Here is a 17,683-nt window from a genome sequence, read left to right on the forward strand (position 1 = left end):
TGACCACCACAGATGAGAGGGCATGAAGGTTAAAAATAAACGAACAATAAGCTGCATAGTGGTGATATTTTAGAATTGGGACACGTTTTTCTTCACTGTTTCATTTCCTTAAAGAGATAGTACACCAGATTTTAAGAATACGAATGACTGTTGAGTGTATATAAATAAGGTTTAAATTACCCTATAGTTTTTTTCTGAGATATAAATGTGATTACTGTCACAAGTATTCTTTTATTTTGAAATGAATAATGTATTTCATGACAGTAATCTAATGCCCTGTGAATTAAGATTAAAAAGTCTTCTTAAATAGCTATACTTTCAGTAGGATAAAAAAAGAGAGAACAACATTTCTGGAAGTTTAAAAAAATTCTGTGTTAAAGTTATTCAAAAAACACACTATGAAAAAGCAAGTTTATGTAGTTAGTATAGTATGCATAGAGTCTCATATTTGATTATCTTCTATGAAATAACTTTTCTTTGATAGATTTTGGCAAAGGAAGCACTACAAATGACCCTGAAGACTCTGTAGATACCATAAGACATTACCAGAGTTCCAAAAAGCACTTCGAAGAGAAAAAAAGCAGATCTTCATCTTTCATCTCCTCCATTGATGATGAACAAAAGCCTCTCTTCTCAGGACTTGTTGATTCTCCTCCAAGAATAGGGAAAGCAACTGGACTTGATCTTGAAGAAACAGTGCCCACCTCAGGAAGAATTCACATAGATAAAAGAAGTCACTCTTGCAAAGGTAACCAAGTTTCTCAGGAATCAGTTTGTCTCACCTCAGTACTAATCACAAAATACTGACTTTGTACAAATGAAAAGCTATACCATATGTTAATCTAATCTGAAATTTCATGACATATTTGCAAAGATCAAATCTTAGATCATCTACAAAGTGTCTGCAGGATTCTGGGATAGTGGTCATTATTCCCAATTATAGCATAAGAGGTTCTGTGTGGTCAGTCAGGCCTAACACAATGCCACATAGAACATTGTAGGAATGTCTTTTGTAGTGATTCCGTGGGAGAGGGGACCAATGAGTATTTGAAGAATTCTAACCCATTGATTCTTATATGTTTCTTCTGTATCTATGAAAACGAAAGCGTTAGTCACCCAGTCATGTCCGACTCTGTGACCCCATGGATTGTAGCCTGCCAGGCTCCTCTGTCCATGGAATTCTCCAGGCAAGAATACTGGAGTGGGTAGCCATTCCCTTCTCCAAGGGGTCTTCCTGACCCAGAGATTGAACCTGGGTCTCCTGCATTGTAGGCAGATTCTCCATCTGAGCTACTAGGGAAGTCCTCTGTATCCATTCCCACCCCCAAACCTGTTTTTATGGCATGAAAGGCCAATCCAATCAAAATGCAATAAATACTAAAAAAGAGCTTCAGTTTACTGGGAATTATGACAAAATGGGGATAAATGACCCTAAATAAAATATGCTTTTATTCAACTTGCTCTTGATTCAACTCATTGGAACACATTTGTTTATAAGGGATACCCAAATACATGGGTTATGTTTTAGACAATATGCATGAACTGTGTAACCACGCTTAATAAATATATCCAGATTTGATGCTAAAGGATGGAAAACTCAGAAAAACTTGAGGACTACTACATGAAAGAACAATTAACTTAGCATAACAGGAGCTAGATCTTCTTATTATCTCACCAAGAATATGTAAGAACAGGCATGGGCAGACTGCCTGGTTTCCAGGTCCAAGTCTGTGACATGCTCTCTTTATGTCTTGACAGACCCTACTAAGACTCAGTTTGAACATCTTCAAAATAGGAATAATATGTTCTAACCAACTAGTCTGTTGTGATTATCAAACAAGATAATTGCATGAATTACTTTCTCTGAAATAAACCCCCCAACTCTGTTTAGTATTTTCTCACAGTTTTTACTCTCTAACACTTTAATCATTGAATATATTCCTAGATAGATAAAAATGTAGAGATGAAGAAAGTATAGCAAAAAAAATAAAAAAACTATAACAAAAATGAGAGCAAAATAGGATATTCTTGAACTGGCAGGATGCAAAATTATGGCACAGTGTAAGTAAATATTACTTATCATTGTCACCATTTTTCAAAGTGACTGTATCTGATAACAAAAGTCTTATTGAACCTAGGATGTTTAGGCTTTACATTTGTCCAGAATTACTTTCCCTATTTTATCAAATCATCTTTTGCCGTGGCCCCAAGTTGAAGTAAGCTAAGAATATATGCAAATGTCCTCTGGACAATCTAAAATCTTGATGAAGTGAATGAAAATAGTACCTCATTTATCACAATGCAAGAATGGAATATTAGATGTGATTACTAAATGTCCCATTTTAGTTATTTATGAAAACGGATTCTGGGAAGTGCTAAAAATAATAAAAGGTTGCATCATGGAAGTCAGGAGTTCTGAAGAACTTGCTGAACCATCCTACTGTTTTCAAAAGAGTGTGACTGAGTGGGCCTGATTTTTTTCAAAATACTCTTTGTTGTTTTCCTCTTGAGTTTTAAAGTCTCAAGTGCAAGTTACTAAAGATGTATTTGGGGGATTTTATTCAACTTTATGATGACTCTCACTGACAATGAATTTTCATGCCCTTCATCTTATGTTTTTCTTGGCCATTTCTTCCAATTATTTTTAATTAGCTATTTTACATGCACAATAAAAGATAGCATTCTATAAAATCTAAACTAATAGCTACAAATTTTAATTTTCAAAAATTTATAATGACATCTCTGTTCAAATAAACAGTTGCCTTTAAAACTCATAGTTAAATATTCATGTCAATTGAATAGATATAATTGATGCTGCATAGAGTCAATCAGTGTGACACATGGTTAACCTAGATAATTAATATGACCAACCAGTGGAGAATTCTAAAACTTTATTCAATGCAAATTTATTTTCCTAATAATTTTTTAAGGTGAAATACCGTACGATTTTCAAGAATTTGAATAATATGTAGGGTGTAACCGTTGTGATTCAAACTACTAAATCCCCACAGATTTTGGTTTTATTGTCAATAGAAAATGCCACTTACATTTCTAGCATTTGTCATGCTGAATCCAACAGAGAAGCACCTTTAGACAGAACTGAAAAGAAAAAAATCAAACTAAATGCACTCTGATCCTGCTTAGATTGAGGTCAAAAGTTGACTCTAGGAAAATTGTGTACCCAGAGCCAAATGAAAGTTTACTTTCTGTTCATCCATTTCCAGAAATGTGTCTTGCAACTATAGCAACATTTTCCAAGGCAACCGAGTGCAGATTCTTTCTGAGCTATATTTAGAAAGTATCTAAAAGGATGTTCATTTTGATTAAGACCACTAAGCAGGATCTCCCCTTTGAACTCTTTTTTTTTTTAATATTTCTGTTAAAACAAGCTAATCACACATATCCAGATTTTAATAAAAGAGTAAATTATAATCAAGGAAGACTTTACCCAATAGTTTACAAGTATTCTTTTTTGCTAAGAGATTATCAGTTTTTTTCTTGAGCACTGAAGAAAAAATAAAATCCTACATAATTTATTGCATGTGATTCATCACTGTTATTTAAAAATCAATATCTTATATATGATTTGAGAATGAGAGAGCTATTAGGCATAAGTGGAAATACTGTAAGCTTTCTCAGCACAAAACTTCTAAGTATAATATGTAACTTCCATCCTGTCAGTTTTATTGTTTTTGTTTTATTGTCTAGCAAGAGGCTAGACAGGAAGAAACATTGGCATCATCCAGCCATTTATATGAGTGTTCTGACTATTTGTTTGGCATTACTTCTCCAAAATTGAAAACCTAGTGTACTAAAACATTATATTTTTGTTTTGCATTTTAAAGACACATACATGTGTATGTGAATAAGAAATCATACTTTTCAGTGAAAATCTGCTGATGTACTACTTAAAAATTCAGCCATAACATTTTTGATGTTCAATTTCATAAGAAATTACATATTGTCACTTTAGAAAACAAAACACCAGTTGTGTCCGACTCTTTGGGATTCCATGCTCCTCTCTCCATGGAATTCTCTAGGCAAGAGTACTGGAGTGGGTTGCCAGTTCCTCCTCCAGGGGATCTTCCTGACCCAGGGGTTGAACCCAGGTCTCCTGCATTGCAGGCAGATTCTTTACCACCTGAGCTACTAAGGAAGCCCCTTTCATAGAATAAGGAAGAATTTAATTTCCTCTGAGGTCTGTTAACTATTTCAATAGTATAGGGAACCCTAACCTTATGTTTTCCTAATACCATCTTTGGATATGCTAATCCCTTTGTTGGAGCTTCACTCAAGTGAAGCAGAAATTGTTGGCACCTCATTAGAGATTTATATGCATTCAAAGATAAAAGTATAGTTATAGAAAAAACATGAAGAAAAGGTACAGAAATTGTGTCTGCTACCTGTGGATAGGGGGTACTTTTGAAGAAACTGTAGGAAAGGAAGGGATTTCAAGAAACCCTACAAATCCTGTTCCTTGTTTCTAGAATCATAGCTAATTCTCCCCAAATTGGTTACTTTCTATCCAATTTTTAAAATAGCCAAAGATATAAATTCCATAACTTTACATAACTTTTGTCAGTGTTTAATCATAAATACTTGTCCAAAAGAAAAAACAAGTCTTTCTATCAAAGCAAAATCACTTTTTATTATTTAAGTCTATTTCCATGTGAAAATGAAGTCAGTCTTTTTCTCCTACCAGTCCTCTGAGTGAGGAAAACATAGTCCTTTCTCTCTGAAATAAACTCCCAACTCCACTAGTACTGGATTGGTGTGCCGTGTTCTCAGTCATGTCCAACTCTTTGAACCCTATGGACTGTAGGCTTCCAGGCTCCTCTGTCCATGAGATTTTCTAGGCAAGAATACTGGAGTGGGTTGCCATTTCCTCCTCCAAGTACTCTTCCTGACCCAGAGATCGAATCAGCTTCTCACGTGTCTCCTGCACTGCAGGTGTATTCTTTACCTGCCGAGCCACCAGGGAAGCCCCAACTAGTATTTTTTCATGGGTTTTATTTCCCAAACTTTCAATTGTTTTAAGTACTTCTTTAGATACATGAAGTGCAGAGGGTAAGAAAGCATAGCAGAAGTCATCAAAAGCATATTACAGAAATGAGAGGGGAAAGAAGATATTATATTTGCCCTCAAATATTGACAACTTGCAAATACAGATTATTAGAGAGACAGTAAATTAAATGAGGTTCAGAAAATGAACCTCTGTAAGAAAAATGACTAAAACCTTGTTGGACTGAATTCCTCAAGGGCAGGGCCTACGTCTTCTTCATCTCTAACTCCTCTACAATCAGCAAAGTGTCTGGCACAAAACAGACATGCAGACCATCTGAAAAGTGGACTTGAACAGATAAGTTCAAGTGATATGTTTTAAAGTATAGTAACATAAAAGTATTTTAAATAAAAGAGCCCCAAGGAAAAATGTTGAAATTTAATGTGCATAAATTAAAGGACAGTGCAGAAGGAGCTACAAGAAAACATAGAAACATGAAAGAATGTCATGGGACATTAGGACACTGGGACAAAGAGACTTTAGGCCTCTTCCTATCTTGAATGGCTCATCGTTCTTTGGGTCTACTTTGAGTTTAGTTGGTCTAAGGGAACCCTTCTAAAGATCATCACTTCCCCATGGTTCGTTCTTCTCAAATCCATTAAGTATGCAAATTATTCTGTGGGAAAAGTAAGTCACTCAGTCGTGTCCAACTCTTTGCAATCCCGTGGACTGTAGCCCACCAGGCTCCTCTGTCCGTGAGATTCTCCAGGCAAGAATACTGGAGTGGGTTGCCATTTCCTTCTTCAGGGGATCTTCCCGACCCAGGGATCAAACCCGGGTCTCCTGCACTACAGGCAGACATTTTACCCTCTGAGCCACCAGGGAAGCCACCAGGAATCATTAAGTATGCAAATTATTCTGTGGTAAACAGCCCTAAAATCTTCAATCGGAGGTGAACCAGTACATACATATGGTGCTGTTTCTACCCAAATGTAAAAGCTCAAAGTCTTCGTTCTCTAACTAGAGTTTAGGGTTGACCGACCATCCATGTTTCCCCTTAGCACAAAATAGAAGGGGAAATTGTACTGAAGACTCATAACCAGCTGTGTGGAAATAGGTGGGGGAGGTGGCAGTCAGAATCAGGGTGGATGGGAGTCAGCTGCCTATTGGTTATAGTTGCTCGACAGGTCCCTGAGTCACTATGGTTCTGTCTTCTAGTTAAATTTCAAGATCCCTTCCTGCTTGTATTGTGGATGTCTCTGTAGCTATAAATGGGCACCCAAAGAAGCTGACATCCATTTTGCTGTTTTCCCACAGATATCACTGACACAAGAAGCTGGGAAAGAGAAAATGCTGGGACTCAGGCTGATGAGTCTAGTCCCTCAGCACTTCAGCGAGCTGCCTGGGGAGTCTCTGAAACCGAAAGTGACCTCACCTATGGAGAAGTGGAGCAAAGATTAGATTTGCTTCAGGAACAGCTTAACAGGTATAAGCGATCGCCAGGCAAAGGAATAACATTATCCAAGCCCTTAGTTGGGTCTGGCTTTACGCTTTGTAAATAGCAAATTCATCCTGCCATAGATCTTATATACACTTTCCTTATACACTTTCTCATTTAAAATAAGACTAGAAGTTGACAGAATTATTAATGTCTTGCAAGGAGCATTTATTTAGAACACTTCACACTTTTGGCAGCATGAATCCTATTTTTTCTTTACTTGTCATAAAATCAGTATCTCATCAGCATTGCTTGCCTAAGAAACTTCCTTTTTTAACCCCCCCAGATAATTCATATTTAGTTTGATGACTAACACCCTTCGTCTTTCAATCCTCCTTTTACATTTTGTGGTGGTTCCTGGTAACTTAGTTATGTGTTACAGCATTTTTTTAAATATTGACAAAATTATTTAAACATTTATTTCTTTCAGCCAACTTGTCAAAAATGTGATTGAGTTGAAGCCCAGATCCTCTCCATTTTCCTTCCATCTTTGATCTATGACCTCTTAAGATAAGGAATAAGTTTTGGTTTTAGAAAGGCTAGAACCCCTTAACCCAAATCTACATGGGTTCCTTAAAATTAAACTGATCAATCAGACTTAAGGAAAATAGATGTATAATACTGTTTTAGTTGTGTTACATGTGGAAAGTGACCTTGATTCAAGGTATTTTTCAGGACACCACTGGGCAAGGTATTCCAATAGTCACACATGAAAAACTGCGTGGATTAAACTAAGATGCTCAAATCACAGGATTTACTAAATCAACTTAAAATACACAGTGAGTGATGAGGAGAGCCAGATGGGGTAATTAACACATTTCTAATACGTACAATTCTGGTAAAAGAATCACACAACCCGAATCCTGATTTACATGACATTTATATATATATCATCAGCCTTCCCTGATGATGGTGTGGTTCTGAGGATGAGAATCGAGATTTCCACAAGAAAGGTCCACATATAAAAACTGCCCAACACCAATGACACACACTTACTCTATCACTGAGATGTAAGGTCAAGTACACTTGACCACAGTATAAGCCATACTCTGGTTTGTTACATCATATTTCTATTCTATCTTTGGAACATCTTGCAGGTTACTAGCATGCTGTTTGTAGTTAAGGCGTCTTATGAAGTCTGCCCACGTCTAACAAACTACTTGCTTACTCATTATCTATACTTACCACATTCTATGTGTTTTGCTTATACACATAAAGTAGCTACTATGCTTACTTTTTCTTGTGTTTTGTTGATGTTGCTTGTTGTTTTGTTGTTTTTTTAATCTTTATGCCAGAATTGAGCAGTGTCAAATAATACAGTAAACATAAAAATGTATGTCTACACACATATGCATTACCATGAACGATGAGTTAGCAATTAAAATAGACAAAAGGAATTAGAAAACCAACTAATTTGTAAATTTAAATAAATTTGTATGCCTTAATTTCAAAGAAAAGTATGACAATACTGCATGAACTAATGATATTTTTTGTATTTTTTTCACGCAATTTAATCAAACTTTGAAAGTTAAAAACTGAGATCCATATCCCATTCTCAAGTGTCAAATATCAGTCTTGTAAAATTGAAACATATCTGAGAAAATTAAAACAGATTATCACTTACTTAGAGTCAGTAATTCCTATTTAAGGTATAAGAACTTGACATGATCATACTTATTATTGCTCAGAGAAGCATATTTAGTTAATTACTACATTTCCTATCTCTCTCTTCTATTTATACCAAGCTACGTTGATCTTTTGGCCATAATATATATCAAAATACATACCCTACACACAGAATTGATAGATGAAAGTGTGATTTCTGACCTTGACCTTCTTCAATTTCTGTATATTTCTTTGTGGGTTTCTGGTGCGCGCGCGCGCGCGTGTGTGTGTGTGTGTGTGTGTGGCTCAGTGGCTCACTCATGTCCAACTCTTTGCAACCCCATGGACTGTAGCCCACCAGGCTCCTCTTTCCATGGAATTTTCCAGGCAAGAATACTGGAGCTGATTGCCATTTTCTATTTCAAGGGATCTTCCCAACCCAAAAATAAAACCCACGTCTCTTTCATCTTCTGCATTGTGGGCAGATTCTTTACCACTGCGGCACCATGTAGTATGCATTCAATTCCTGGAGTAAATGGAAAAAAAATGACTGAAAGAATGGATGAATGACAGGGACAGTGATTTCTTCAGCACAATACTTGCACAGCACCTAACAATTGTTCAGCCTAAAGTTATAACCCTCTTACTTAACTACTAACAGGATTACTAGGTCAAGTCATTTAAATTTCTCCAGCCTCAGTTTCCTTTTTTGACCTCTTCTGACCTGCAATATTACTGTGAAGACTAATGTAATACATGTGGAGAGTATATATGCTACAAAATAGAAAGAGTTGTAGTTAGGCAAAATATAATTAACAATGAACTTAACTTCATTTCTATTATTGATACTTGTTTGAGTATATTCTTCTACTCTTCATATATTTCTATGTTACCTAATTTGGATCTTTCTTGAAGGTGAAATTTGAGATTTTAATTTTCCCTTGTTGCCTTGTCATGGATGCCAATCATTGCTGCTGGTGTAAATCAAAGATCACTGAAAAAACTTGCCTTTAATGTGTCCTGGAACTGAAAGTATAAATTTTAAGGGCATGTACACCTAGTTCCCATTTGGTTTGCAACCGCCTATTAATACTAATACTAATGGGCTTCTCTGGTAGTTCAGTTGGTAAAGAATCTGCCTGCAGGACCCAGGTTCGATCCCTGGGTCAGGAAGATCCCCTGGAGAAGGAAATGGCAAACCATTCCAGTATCCTTGCCTGGAAAATCCCATGGACAAAGGAGCCTGGTGGGCTGCAGTCCACGGGGTCGCAGAGTCGGGCATGACTGGACAACTAACACATTGTTAATACTAATAGCTGTTATTATTTTGTTATGTTAGTTTTAAAATTACTTTCATACAATACTTTTTTTCACGGCCAAACTGCAACTAAATCTTTTTGACATGTCCTAGCATCTGTATGTTTTTGAACATATTTACTTTCTTTTACTAAATTCTATTTAGCTCTCAAAAACATTTTATTGCCTGACTCAACCTCTTTGGATTTAAAATCCAATATATTGCATTTTTACTGCACAGACATCTCCAAGAACCTGTTTCCTTCACTTTAGATGGCAAAAGTTTGAAGAAGGCAGCTTGATTTAAACTTCAGCATTGCAGGGTGAGAATCCTGGTATACTTTCTTAAGTTGGATCTACTCTGTTTAGCTTCAGCATTCTGTTCAAATGTAGTAGAATTGTAAATTTCTACCCCATTTGTTTCATCCAAATACACATATTAAGTACACAGTGCAATAAAAACAAATATAAATAGTCTATCTTGAGTCATCCTGGCTGTTGCTGCTTTTTGCTTTAATGGCCAATTAAACTCTATATGGGGTTAAAGGTTTACATAAGAAGTGTTCTTACATACTAATATATTATGCCTACGGATATACAGATTTAGGGAAAATCACTAACGCTTGATCCCAAAGCCATGCTTCTCAAACTTTAATGTGCTTTCGAATCACCTGGGGATCTTGTTAAAATGTAGATTCTAAGTCTAGGTCTAGAATCTACATTCTAACAAGCTTCCAAATTTGACCACACTTTGTATAGGGAAGCCTGAGAGGATATAAAAGCTTTCAGTGCTGACTCCATCCCTTACAGAACACTGTGCCTGGTACACTGTGGGTCTTTGATAATATGTGAATGAAAACATTCATTTTACACAGCTGTTTAGCTATGCTGATGTAGAGGAAGAAAAATAAATTTCCCTCTACCTTTCTGAGTTTCTGGCTGAGACCCCCTCTAATAAAAGATTAACAAGAAAAAAAGAAAGAACATAAATGTATTAACATGCATACCTCGTGTACACATGGGAGATCCTCAGAGGAAAATGAGTAACTCCCTGAGGTGCCTTAGAATTCAAGATTAAATACCATCTTAATAGGGAAAGGGGCTGGGGGATTTAGGTCCCTTAGAGGAGAGTAAATGATTTTTAAGATAGATGAATGATCGCTTGGAAGAACAGGTGGGAGGTATGATAGTTTGTGACAAAGTTTGTCTTGGTGTGATGCCTCTTCTGCAACAAAATTCAATCTTCCCTGGTTGTTGAAACTCCCAGGGAAGGGATTTATGACAATTGAATTCCTTCTGGAATATCTGCCTTTAGGCAGATAAGAGAAGTTCAGAGAAAGCCTCTCCCCACACTTGCTGTTCTCCAAGTGCCTACAGCTCAAAAGAATCAATATGCCAAAGTGGCTTATTTTGGGGTGGCATCTGCTGCTCCCCTTCACTGGCAAAAGAAAAAAGCTATAAAACTGAGCTTTTCTGTTTTAAAGACCAAGCTAGAATTTTTTAAAATTCTCTCTAATTCTTCCAGAGTAGAACAGATTATTTAATGTCATCTGAAGAGTGCATTCCAATTAAACCCTAATCATAAAACATGAAAATACAACCTATGCATAACAGAGAAATTCTTTACTAAAATTCTTCTTCTTGAATGTTTTAGTCTCTGGGGGCTGCTGTAACAAAAATACAATAGACTGGGTGGTTTATAAACAACAGATATTTCTCAGTTCTGGAGACTGGCAAGTCCAAGATCGAAGTGCTGGGAGATTCTGTATCTAATGAGAGCAAGTTTCTTGTTCATAGATGGCTGTCTTCTCACTATGTCCTCACACAATAGGAGGAAGGGAGCTCTTTGGGGCTCTGGCTTTTGAGGCACTAATACCATTCATGAAGGATCTACCTTTATGACTTAATTACATCCCAAAGGCCATACCTCTTACTACCATCACATTGTGGTTAGGATCTCACCATTAGCATTTCAACATAAACATTCAATCCATTGCAAAATATCAGACTACTGTTAATACAACTAAACTTAGCATTCATAATCACTGCAGGAAGACCTTGACCTAGACAGAGTCTTAAGTATTATCTCAGAAAGGAAAGGAAAGAGTGGGGTATTTATATGGCTTTGTAGCTTGGGCCTTTCAAGTCAAAAAACTGAGGGATTTCGGCTAAGTTCATAACATGATAGTCCAGGCCTGATGGACACAGTGACATGAGGATCTTAAAGCAAGTATGGATAAATAAAATTTGCTTAAGCAAGTTATTTGCTCTCAAGATCAGTTTGCTGTCTCCAGTGAGTTCATCTTTAGAATTTTCCTGAGGGAGTAAAATTATTTATTCCCTTAGACTTATTTTTCTCAGGCAAAGTTTTCCTGAAACAAGCAACTAAGTCATGTTGATAAAGGTGGTCTACAGTCTTAGGTAAGTCATGGCGGCACAAGCAGTCTCGTTCTCACCCTGCAACAGCTTCTCCACCCGCCTGTGACGGTCTTCTGTTCAGGAGTCCCACTAATGGGCTGCATGCGGCTGTTACTGAAGACACACTTCCAATAGGTTTTTCCTTCTCAGACACTATTCACCTAGACACAATCTGTGATATAGAGATCCTGTTTCTTGAAGATGACTGTTGTTTGACAAAGGTTTTGTAAGGAATCAAAATCATTATCATAATGTTTGACTCTCTGTGGGTCTTTAATCTCATTTGTTGATGAAGTTTTTATTATTCCACTGTCCACCCTCAAATCCTTCTTCATGTAATGTGTAAGCTAGTCCCTAAATACTAAATGCTGTTCATGATAGGATAAATTCGTACAGAAATATTTACAATGAAAATGGAATTTTCTTTGGGGACTCAAGAGGAGAGAGAAATTAATTCTGAATAAGGTAAGATTTGGGTGTGCAGATAAAATTTGTGCCGTACTTTGAAGCATGAAAGAAAGTATTGATGCTTAATAAAATAATGAGTCTTCTCTGTTTAGTTAGCACCATAAAAATATTAGATCAGAACAATGGGTAACAAGTAGATAATAAACTAGTTGATAATTCAAATTTTTGGTGTGTGGTTTTGACACCTGTGAGGCACAGTCACATATAATTTAGAGCTATTTGTTTAGAAAACATAAGCTACATGGCTATACATACCAAATATACCAAATATAGAAAACCTGTACAAATAATGTACAGGTTACCATGATTCTCAGAAAGAAAATTTCTAGTGTCAATATAAGAAGAATGATCTGTTTTCATGTTGTCCAGGTTTATTCTGTTCTCTCTCAAATCAAAGGTTAACTTCTCTCCATTTTGAAGTTCACAAATATAGCATGTATATAACTGCGAAAAATTAGTCAATGCTTTTAACGTTTTTGGTACAATTTACCTTTTTCTTGCATTTTCCATTGAAACAGAATAGTAAGCAGAAACAAGTAAAGAGTTAAAAGTTATCTCAAGAGGCATATGGTCTAAATTTTCTGTTTTATACCCACAAAATTCTTTTTTTAATACTGTTAACACATGCAAAGGAGAGGAATCAGATCCATTGTATTCCGTTGTCTTTTCTCTTGAATTTTAATTTAAAATGAGAATGAAATTAACAGGCCATTTGGCTACTTGTGAACTTCGGGGAAAAAATGATCAGGCTGGTATTTTGCAAGCCAGATGGGCTATAGAAGCAAGTGAACTTTTATATTTGGTCTGTTTCTAAATACCAAAGGCCCTGAACTATAGATGGAAAAGGAATTCAGCATTTGACAGTACTTATTAACATTAAGAAAAGAATGTAATGAATAATATACCATACTTGATGTGAGAAGGAGAGAGGTAACATGAAATATTGATAATATAAATTTGAAACACATAATAAATTATCCAATTGTTGCAATTATGAAAGAAATGTGCCATAATATCTTTTTTAAAGAGTAAATAAAATGTTCATGAGAAACTGACCAAAACCTGACTTAAAAGCAAAGAGAATTACTGATTCAAAATAGATTCTCAATGTGTTTTCCATTTTGAAATCAATAAAGCTTAACTGCAATGTAATACAATGTACACTGTGAAAATGTAGTCTTTTCATTCTGATGTTTTTCTGTTAAGATCTTAATAAAGGAACAAGAACAATGATCATTATCAGAGCCATTAGTACGATATAGCAAGTAAGCGTCTCCGTGCTCCCTCTCCTGTCCTTCTTGTTTAAAGCAAGGCCACAATTCTGTTTGGTGGTGGTGCTGCAATTTTTTTCAAATGTTTTGCAATCCTGAACTATTTTAGGACTGTCTCTCCCCATTTCTGTCTGTCCTGCAGACTTGAATCCCAAATGACTGCAGACATCCAGACCATCTTACAGCTGCTGCAGAAACAAACCACTGTGGTCCCACCAGCCTATAGTATGGTAACTGCAGGAGGAGAGTATCAGAGACCCACCATCCGCCTGATGAGAACCAGTCATCCGGTAGCGTCCATCAAGACAGATCGAAGTTTCAGTCCTTCCTCACGGGTGAGTATAGATAGTGTATAACAAAGAGTGTCTCTCAAGGTGTGTTTCCAGGGACCATCTGAATCAGAATCAAATAACCTGCGCTGTTGTAGAAAATGCATACTTTCATTTCCATCTCTGTCTCTACTCAATTAGAACATCTGGGAATGAGCCCTGTAATCTCTGTTTTAAACAAGCTTCCCTCAATCCCACCCCTTCTCCCCAATTCTTTTGCTCATTTAAAGCTTGGGAACAATGGACCTGGAGGAGTGATCTTAAAACACTAGTTTTTTTTTTTTTTTTAGAATAAGCTTTTTTCAAGAGTTAATATACTTAAGTTTATAAATGGTAGAACATTTAAAACTAAAGACTACCCCTGGGTCCAAAAAACATTTAGATAAAGGTTTGTAATTTGCTCTAGAGACACTCTTGAACAGGATCCGGGGAAGGAAGGGGCAAGAAATAGCAGCCAGCCAGACGAGACCTGGGACCAGGAGTAATCAGATAATAACCATATCTGTGCCCACCCATCACTGCTGCTGCTGCTGAGTCGCTTCAGTCATGTCCGACTCTGTGTGACCCCATAGACGGCAACCCACCAGGCTCCCCTGTCCTTGGGATTCTCCAGGCAAGAACACTGGAGTGGGTTGCCATTTCCTTCTCTAATGCATGAAAGTGAAGAGTGAAAGTGAAGTCCCTCAGTCATGTCCGACTCTTAGCGACCCCATGGACTGCAGCCTACCAGGCTCCTCCGTCCATGGGATTTTCCAGGCAAGAGTACTGGAGTGGGGTGCCATTGCCTTCTCTGCCACCCATCACTAAGGAGTTCTAAAAGTTTCTCACCTTGATGATGGTAAGAGAAATGTTAGTGTCCTTTATTTTTCCTCTGAAGTCCTGTGAGGAAGCTCTCTGATTTTGTTAATGTGAAAAGTGTAATTCCTTTGGAATTCCCTTTTGGGAATCTTTCTTAATCACTTAAATACTGTGGCCAAATTGGACTTAAGAACAGTGATTTAAATAAGAACTTACAGAACAATCTTGTAAAAACTTTTTTAGAAGTTTGGGGATTGAGTGGAAAATGCTCTGGGGAATGAAACTATTTTAATAGCACAGAGTAATGTGCCTGAAGGAAAATAATGCAATCTCTCTGAAGTATGAAAGGTAGAGATTGATTTATCTCTAACTGGGTTTGAATGACTGGGAAACATTGAAACCATGCACCTTGTTTTTGGTGGACTTACATGACATTTTCTGCAAGGGATGGTTGATTTTCCTTCCTTCCTTTTTCTTTCTCTGTGTTCCGCAAATGTACTCACCAAATGACCCACCTTTCTGATCCCAGTTATGTTGGGAATTTTGAGTTAAAACTCATCTGGAAAACTCAGTGTGAAATATTGTGTTTAAAATAATAATAATAATCTGATATGGCTTCAGAGTAAAATTCAAGATCTTGGAAAGGTTGGGTAAGATTATCTAAACTGACGTCTGACCTCCAATGTCTTGACCCACCTTTGAGAGGGAAAGATTGGTTAAGACCACTAATCAAATACAGATTTATGGGAGAAGTAAGCATGTTTAGATTTCATGGTGTCATTTTAGAAATATGTCCAAATGAATTATAAAAATGTGTTTTCTTCTCTTTTCTTTCTATCAGTGTCCTGAATTTCTAGACCTTGAAAAATCTAAACTTAAATCCAAAGAATCCCTCTCAAGTGGGGTGCATCTGAACACCGCTTCGGAAGACAACTTGCCTTCACTTTTAAAACAAGACAGTGATCTCTCTTTAGAGCTTCAACCCCCAAGGCAAAGGAAAACTTGCCTTCATCCAATTAGGCATCCCTCTTTGACAGATTCATCCCTAAGCACTGTAGGAGTCTTGGGTCTTCATAGGCATGTTTCTGATCCTGGTCTTCCGGGGAAATAATCATTTTGTACTGTCTCAAGTATACAATGTAAGTGCTTTTAATGGCTGTTTTCCTTTTTGTATTTAAATCCTCTCTACTTGACTCAGGGGCTCACAAGGTACCATTATATGCAAAAGTACTGTATATTTTCCTAAATTGACGCTTGTAAGGTAAAATTGAGCAGTTAGGATGTAAATATATGTATGAACTCTTCTGTTCCAAATGTTAAAACTGCCAGCATCTCAAGGCACCTTACTTTTTATTTTTATTTTTTGAATCATGTGCATGTTAGGAAACTCCAATTTCTCTTGCATGGAGACTCCTATTTATTGCTTTTACTAAACAGTAATTTGCTATGAAAATGCCTTCCAAGCAGGAAAGCAGAGGATAAAATTGTTCATGGATGCAACTCAGATGATCCTCAACTCATGGAAGTTCAAGGGGGCAAAAGGGAACCTGGTCACTTTTGAGAACAGATATCCTTCTGGATTGAGATGTTTATAGATAATTACATTCATTCTAGCACACTGAAAAAAAAAATACAGTTTTAGGGTTATAAATTTCTGACAGTATAGGAAACCATTTCCAAATACATGAATATAGGCCAGCTTTAATGAGGAAAAAAAGGCCTTTCTAATTAAAGTTCTTTCTCTAACTGTATTTACAAACTCCCTAAAATATTTTCCATTGGCACATTTCCTTAAATGCTTAGAAACAAGTTTCTCTGATTTTTATTTTCTTTTTTGTTGGTGGGTGGGGTTGGAAGGGAGTCATCTTAAGAACTGCTGAAGTGCTACAGACACAAACTAATATCCACAGCTTTCTTCTGACTCACATTTTAGGGCAATACTGAATTTGATCAATAAGACTTTTGATCAAATTACCACACATTGTTTTCTTTCCAAAAAATGTGCAATTTTAGTGGATTTATGTGGCAAGACTAGCTTCCATTAAGGGTATGTTGTTCTGTGACTTTCTAATTCCAGTTATAGAAAAACAGTATGCCTTTACCTATCTATAAAGAAAATGGACAAACCAGCAGAAAAAAATGTTCAATTTTATTTGATTATTCAAACACATTTACTAATCAAAGAGTAACTGAAAATCTATTATATGTGAATTGGGCTGAATATATATTGATTCAAAATATCAGAATATATGATGGAATATATTTTAATACATTCAACTGTTAGATTATTTTGGGGGAGTGGTGACATATGCCTCTCGTAAAATCAGCATACAGATAAGTTTCAAGTTAATTTAAGATTCTGATTGCACAAATTCCAGTTAAGACGTTTTATTTTTCAATTGATTTGAATACAAGTTTAAACTTATTATGGACTGGTTCATTGTACCCTTTCCTTCTGAACAAAATTTTAAAACTTTTGACAGTTTCTTCATCTTTTACTAAGTTTTACACTCATGTATATTTTTAAAGAAACACTGTATCTGTGTATATTATTAAATGGATTTATTTCTGTCCCTCTAGGATAGAAATATAATCTATTGACTTACTTTTACCTTTGGCTAGTATATCAGTTTCAAATATAAGCAACTTATTTAAATTTACAAAAACTTTGCACTATTTAAAATATAATTAAAGTGACCTTAAATTGCTCCCTATATATTGCTTAATGGTCACATAAATTGATAGTCAGTGGAAGGCAATCTGTAGGCATAGGCATGTTTTATCCCTGCTTAATTTTTGAAAATAAAAACATAAGCAATCAAATACACATGACAGAGTGTATACACAGATTAGTCAGTTCAATAAAAGTACAATTTTAGCCAGCTTTCCAAATTGTTTGGTGTTATGCAGATAGAAATTTAGGGACTAACTGATGATTTCCTTTCCTCACTCAACAAACTTTTATGGGTGTCTAGCAGAGGAGAAATAGAAATGGCTA

General features: G+C 36.2%; 1 protein-coding gene and 1 long non-coding RNA gene across 9 annotated transcripts in view; one reads left to right on the forward strand and one right to left on the reverse strand.

Annotated features, from left to right (window-relative positions):
• KCNH7 (potassium voltage-gated channel subfamily H member 7) overlaps nucleotides 1-15,838 on the forward strand; it is a 509,719-nt gene extending 493,881 nt beyond the window's left edge. For 4 of the 8 annotated variants that reach the window (XM_081581581.1, XM_081581583.1, XM_081581584.1 and 1 more), the window contains 4 exons: nucleotides 485-748; nucleotides 6,320-6,488; nucleotides 13,701-13,893; nucleotides 15,527-15,838. In XM_081581581.1, the coding sequence (XP_081437707.1) occupies nucleotides 485-748; nucleotides 6,320-6,488; nucleotides 13,701-13,893; nucleotides 15,527-15,796 (896 nt within the window). In that variant the 3' untranslated portion in view covers nucleotides 15,797-15,838. The remainder of the gene's footprint in view (nucleotides 1-484; nucleotides 749-6,319; nucleotides 6,489-13,700; nucleotides 13,894-15,526) is intronic. The other 4 variants (XM_081581587.1, XM_081581589.1, XM_081581588.1 and 1 more) reach the window with 2 other exon arrangements.
• LOC145542566 (uncharacterized) lies at nucleotides 212-3,233 on the reverse strand. The gene is made up of 3 exons (XR_014079943.1): nucleotides 3,182-3,233; nucleotides 3,048-3,099; nucleotides 212-704 (listed from the first exon to the last, which is right to left on the reverse strand). It is a non-coding gene; the product is annotated as an uncharacterized LOC145542566 (long non-coding RNA).
• Nucleotides 15,839-17,683: the final 1,845 nt, after the last annotated feature.

Source organism: Giraffa tippelskirchi, chromosome 3 (assembly GCF_054371585.1).
Source record: "Giraffa tippelskirchi isolate mGirTip1 chromosome 3, T2T-mGirTip1v1.2.pri, whole genome shotgun sequence".
In the NCBI taxonomy this organism is placed as follows: domain Eukaryota; kingdom Metazoa; phylum Chordata; class Mammalia; order Artiodactyla; family Giraffidae; genus Giraffa; species Giraffa tippelskirchi.